Raw genomic sequence first — 6,266 nt, 5'->3', positions numbered from 1 at the left:
AACCAACAAACATACATTTAATAGATCTAGGCTCAAGTTTTCTGTTATCAACGTGTGCATATGCAGTGCCGCCGAAAACTCTCAACTTTGAATAATCAACTGATGTACCAGACCAGACCTTAATGGGAGTTTTCTTGTTAAGTGGAACGGACGGTGACCTGTTGATGAGGTAGCAGGCGGTGGAGGCTGCTTCAGCCCAAACGTGTTTGCCCATGCGTGCATTAGACAACATGCAACGAGCCCTAGAGATGATGTTTCTGTGCAGGCGCTCAGGCACACCATTCTATTGAGGAGTGTACGGAGTGGTGGTGCATGATGATGCCCAAGTTTCTGCAATAACTGTTACAAGTTTTCGAACAGAATTCCATACCATTGCCAGTACGAAGTATTTTTACCTTTCTATCATAACTTTCCAATCCTTAAAAGCATCAAACACATCATATTTATTTTTCAGAAAATAAGGCCACACTTTTTTGGAGTAATCATCAATAATTGTAAGCATATAATGAACACCAACAAGTGAGGGTTTAGGAGATGGTCCCCGCAAATAAGCATGTATGTAATCTAATATACCTTCTATGGTATGAACAACAACATTGAATTTTACCCTCTTGTGCTTACCAAAAATGCAGTGCTCACAAAACTTCAACTCACTTACGATGCAGCCATCCAGAAGTTCTCTCCTGGTCAATTCTGCCATGCCAAATATGCCCAAGGCACATATGCCAAATATTAGTTTTACTGCATTTATAAAAAATAACAACAACCGATAGTGCTTCCTCTAAGAACAATATAACTTAGCAGAATTCATGTCACCTATCATATGAACGAGGAACCATTTGTTACCTCCAGAACTCCATGTAAACTAGAGTGTTTTTACCATTTGACGTCAAGAGTATCAGCGAGATGAGGTTTCTGGCCATGCCTGGTATGTATCTCACATCTATCAACGTGTGTATCATGCCATTATGCATTCTAATCTGAACAGAACCAATTCCCATAACCTCACGTGGGTTGTCATCTCTCATACACACAACATCTCCACTCCACACAAACTCAAAGTAGTGAACCAATCTCTGTTACATCATATATGCAACGAACATGCAGAATCAAGTATCCATTCATCATGACATGAAACACAGCCAGCAAAAACAACTAAAGCATCATCTAAATAAGACTTATTACCAGATGCAACAATGACGTTACCAATACCAACAGATTTTTTTACGGTTCCACGTACTCTTACTCTTCTCCTTATTTTCCAACTTCCAATAGTCATCAATGAGGTGACCCTCTTTCTTACAATACGTGCAGAATTTGTCCTTCTCAGATCTTCTGGACATCGAACTATCTCTACCGCTATTGCTTTTATCTCTGTTGTTGTTGTTGTTGTTGTTGTTGTTGTTGTTGTTGTTGTTGTTGTTGTTGTTGTTGTTGTCCTAGAGCCTGCTTCGTACCTGCAAAGCTTCTCCTTTGGAGGACGATTTCTCAGATTGCAACATATCTTTCATCTTTTCGTTCTCTTGAAGGACCTCATATACATCCCCAATAGCTAGTTCATCATGGCTATATAATATAGTGTCTTGGAAATTTGCAAAGGAACTAGGCAGCGAGCATAAAAGTAGAAGACCTAAATCTTCATCATCATGCTTTATCTACATAGAGTGTAAGTCAGGAACGATTTCCTTGAAGATCGATAAGTGGTTTAGTACTGAACCACCTTCTTACAACTTGTACATGAACAACTGCATCTTCATGTGCATCTTGTTGGTCTGATCCTTGGACATCCAGATCTACTCTAGTTTGAGCCAGAGAGCTGCTGTAGTTTTCTCCTCCAGCACTTCTTGCAAAATATTGTTAGACAGATGAAGATGAATAGTAGACATAGCCTTATGATCTTTGCGCTTCTCATCATTAGTCCAAACCTTCTGTTCTTTTCCACCGTAGCCATCTAGCGCCTCATCCAGATCAGCATGTGCCAGCATAGCCCGCATCTTTACTTACCACAAGGAAAACCTCATGCCGTGGTCCAACAACAGAAGATCGAACTTCATCGATGCCATTTCGTCAAAACCCTATACATAAACAAGGCTCTGATGTCAATTGTTGGAGATGCGACATGCAAATCGAAGCAAAGAAGAATGAAATCAACACAGGAGACACGAGATTTAACGTGGAAAGCCCCTCCAACATGAACGGGAAAAACTACGAGCGCCAGCCCACAAATCTTCACTATATCAAGGGAGGTTACAAATGCTGGGGATTTTCAACTGATCAACTTATCCCGTGTGGCGACTTTCAAAGGATATATATATATATATAACACAAGTGACCTAGGTCAATACTGATCTGTATAGCGGGGGGACTTTGCACCTCCCCACGGCACCACCAGGCGTCCCTCACGGGGCGGCCCACATGGGCTAACTTTAGACTCGCTACGCTCTGCTTCAGCCCATGCCTAGCAGCGACGGGCCTCGCTCGGCTCGCTCGTCCATGCCGTGGTAGCCCATGACTGTGCACCAACTAGGACGGCCATGCCACAACCCCAAGCCACCCGTCGCTGACCAGAGCGAGATCCAGGCAGATCAAACCCGCATCTAGTAGGAGCCCTCCAGCCATGCTACATCTGACCGGACAGCGCAGGTCGAGGCCCAACCCCACATGCTCTCCAAATACCGCTATGCCGCGTCGTTGCAGCCCGTGGCGCCAGCTGCCAGATCTGATGAAGCCGACACATAGCTAGCCGCCCCACCATGCCACTACGCTGGCCCGCCCCACCACCATCGACACGCAGCCGCCACCACGCAGTCGCGCCGCCATGCCCAAGGCCCGGCCGCCCGAGGCGCCACCCCGCGTGAGCGTTTCACTCCCCACCTGCTCATCATGTCCCGCATCGCACCCACCAGGCGAGGAGGGAAAAGAGGCCCCGCCGCCAGCCGGGCTTTCCGGCGGTGGCAAGGGGTGAAAAGAGGCCCCACCGCCAGCCGGGCTTCGCCCGACGATGGTGAGGGGAGGGGTGGCGGGGAAGGAGGTGTTGGTGGCGGCGGCAAGGGTTTCGCCCAGCCACCGGCGAGAACGACCGAGGCGAGCTGTTTTTTGCATTCCCACTTTTCCCTCTTACCTTGTTCTTTAAGAGCACCCCCCCTCTCTCTCTCTCAACTAGTAAGCAATTTTTTCGACAAAGGGTGAATTTTATTATCTCAAAATGAACTAGTAAGCAATGGTGGACAGAAACTCTGACCCGTTCCTGGGCTGCACCCTTCTTCTCAAACTCCGACCTGTTCAATCTCCAACATCAAATTCCTCCCATGTAGACGGTCCTCTCATCTCCCCCCATGATGCCGCCTCTCCGCTTCCTCTATTCTAGTAAGTGGTAAAAAACGGGCATTTCAGTGAGTTATCAACATTTCAGTAATTTGATCTTTGTATCGTTGTGTATGAAGAATTATGAAAAATAAGCTGCACAAAAAATATAGCAACTCTTGTATGTTGAAGATTCTCTTGGCGGGTTATGGTGTCAACAGGTTTTTGCCCCACAACTGGTGTTTCGACATCGAGCACTGATAGCGAGTTTTGCCTCTTCCCTTTCCTACCCCTTCACTTGCTACTTGTTTGGGTCTAACATCTAGGTGCCGTTGATCTATGTTTTTCGATAAAGAGTATATATTAATATCGCGAAGATACCAATTACACACGGCCTCTGCAACAATGCATGTCCTAATGGTATGACGGATGCACATAGCCAAAAAATCTGCTACAGTGTTTCAGGTCTTGCAGCAGCAGCACAACCACCACCAAGAGAACACCTAATGTCCAGGTTCTCCAAAAGCGACGCGCCTCCAAGGAGGAAACAGTGCACCAACGCCATCGTCGTCCGATCGTAGATTTTGGAGTTTCACCCTGGAGATAATCCCCACTCTCAAAACAATGCCTTCAACAAGACCATTGCCAGTCACAACCAATTAAGACCAGACCTTAGATTTTCACCCAGAACGAAAGACATTGAACTTCACCTATGTTGTCGCCCCCACTTACATACCGCTGCTACGAATCCCGAAACTCCAAGCAAGTTCCTCAACGTTGTAGACTCCAATCGCCATTACTAGTCCTCTAATCTCGGCTTCCATGACATTCTCCTCCTCTGACATTACCATGGAGCTAAACATATCTCCTGATGGCAACAGATAGGAGAGCTTCGCTGCTCGATCATTAACAGAGAACCAATGGGCACGACCGAATCCCACCCGATCCAACAATCTCCATGCATAACACGCCCATGGGAGTCCCGGTCAAGCAATTAATAGAAAGTTGCGTGACGCCAGTTAGAAAAAATAACAACCTGTATTATTTCGAAAGGCACGCAAATTCTACAAATTCACCGATCTTTGTCCATTGCTGTCAAACTAATAATGAACATGCATCCCTCTTCATCTCACAACAGTTTTATATGTATATAACCGAGATAGTACTGCTGAATACTGATAAATAATGTGTCTGCAGGTTGACACATCCTTGACACAACCTCTCCACGCCCTACCCAGCCTCTGAGAGAATGAGCTCGCTGTTCTGGAGCCGTCCTGGTGCGACGCAGCCAATTCTGCTCAATGAACAAGCCATTGTCGACAACCTTTGTGAAGATAACGTGAAAACGATATGGTCTAGCAGAAGGACATGGAAGGACGAACAACAATACTTAGTCCATGGTCAGGGCGTTGCTGGCATCACTCACCCGTGCCCGCTGGTCGTCAAGAAGTTCGAGAAAATGAACTCAACACCACAAGTAGATGAAAATTTCATGTACCGCTACAGGTCAGAGATGATCATGTTAGCCAGCAATCCTCACGATAATATCATCAAAGTCATAGAGCTCATCGAGAGAGAAGATGCGATCATGCTCGTTTACGAGTATCCGGTGAATGGCAGCCTTAAATCCTGGCTGCACCAACCGATGGATGCCCGTGAGCCGCTGTGCTGGCCGCAGAGGAGGCTCATCGCCATTGGCACGGCCAACGGGCTCCGCCACTTGCAGCACGGATGCAATAAGCCAATTATCCACCACAACATCAGCTCTGACAACATCTTGCTTGATCAGAATCGCAAGGCCGTGATAACCAATTTTGATGATGCATGGATGAACATGGCCGGACTCGGGCAACCGTTGCCAATCATGGGAGTGCTTCCTGGGAACTTTTGGTACGCAGCTCCAGGTATGTTGGGCTATCGATGACGCAACAGAATTTTATCTTGACATTTTAACGTTAATTCTGTCTTAGCTAGCTTGGTCTTTAACTAGTATAGTACTTATAAATGATTATCTGCAGAATATGGGAACACGGCAAGCCAGATGACGGAGAAGGTAGACACTTATAGCTTTGGTGTGATCTTGCTAGAGCTCGTGACGGGGCGGCTGGCCAATGAAGCTGGAGGGGATGGTAATCTGGCAATTTGGGCGCACAAATTCACTGAGCTTATGGGAAAACAACTGGTGAATTTCGAGAGTGCCGTGGACAAGCGCATCCCAGATCAAGCGCGGTACATGGACGACATGGCAATTGTATTCAGGCTGGGCGTCGATTGCACCGTTGTGGATCCACAGCAAAGGCCGTCCATGCATATGGCTCTCAAACGACTCCGCCGCGGCCATGGGTGTGGCCCATTCCGTGGCCTCCTCACTCGGCTGTGATGCTTGTTATCTTTTTCGGAAAGAACATGTCACTCATGAGTTGGTCATATGACGACTCAATTGAATAAATTTGTAGAGACATCTCAAGTATAATTAATGAACACTTTTAACATGGTCTCTCGACCATGTTAAAATTTGCCATAGTAATAGCGTGGGTGTTCTGTCATTTTTCGAGAACGTTTTGCTGTCGTATTGTGTTCACCTCTGCAAAATTTTGCTGCTTGTTTTCCTTCTCTCTGTGCATAAGGTTCTTCCTGCTAGTTCCGAGCACTTGAACAATGAGTATCTGACATAATATTATCTTGCGGATTGTTATTTGGGACATTTTGTAGGGTCACATCAGATTTTATATTTTAGTTCCTTCTGCGGACAGGAGCTGCACTGAACGACCGAAGAGGTCAAAGTGAACATGTACATCAGCTTTTTGTTTGGGGTGTGAGCATGCATTACCTCCAGGTATTTCTATCTGTAACAGGAAGTGAGGGAGTCCTGGATTAGGGGGTGTTCGGGTAGCCGGGCTATACCTTCAGCCGCACTCCTAAACTATGAAGATACAAGGTTGAAGACTTCGTCCCGTGTCCGG

General features: G+C 46.4%; 1 protein-coding gene across 1 annotated transcript; it reads left to right on the top strand.

Annotated features, from left to right (window-relative positions):
- Positions 1–4,552: 4,552 nt before the first annotated feature.
- On the top strand, positions 4,553–5,683 carry LOC119332794 (MDIS1-interacting receptor like kinase 1-like). The gene is made up of 2 exons (XM_037605947.1): positions 4,553–5,207; positions 5,322–5,683. The coding sequence occupies exons 1-2, from the start codon at positions 4,553–4,555 to the stop codon at positions 5,681–5,683; spliced, it is 1,017 nt and encodes a 338-aa protein (XP_037461844.1).
- The last annotated feature ends 583 nt before the right edge of the window (positions 5,684–6,266 follow it).

Source organism: Triticum dicoccoides, chromosome 7A (assembly GCF_002162155.2).
Source record: "Triticum dicoccoides isolate Atlit2015 ecotype Zavitan chromosome 7A, WEW_v2.0, whole genome shotgun sequence".
NCBI lineage: Eukaryota > Viridiplantae > Streptophyta > Magnoliopsida > Poales > Poaceae > Triticum > Triticum dicoccoides.
The sequence above is the reverse complement of the archived record's forward strand: the minus strand, read 5'-3'. Positions and strand labels throughout refer to the sequence as shown.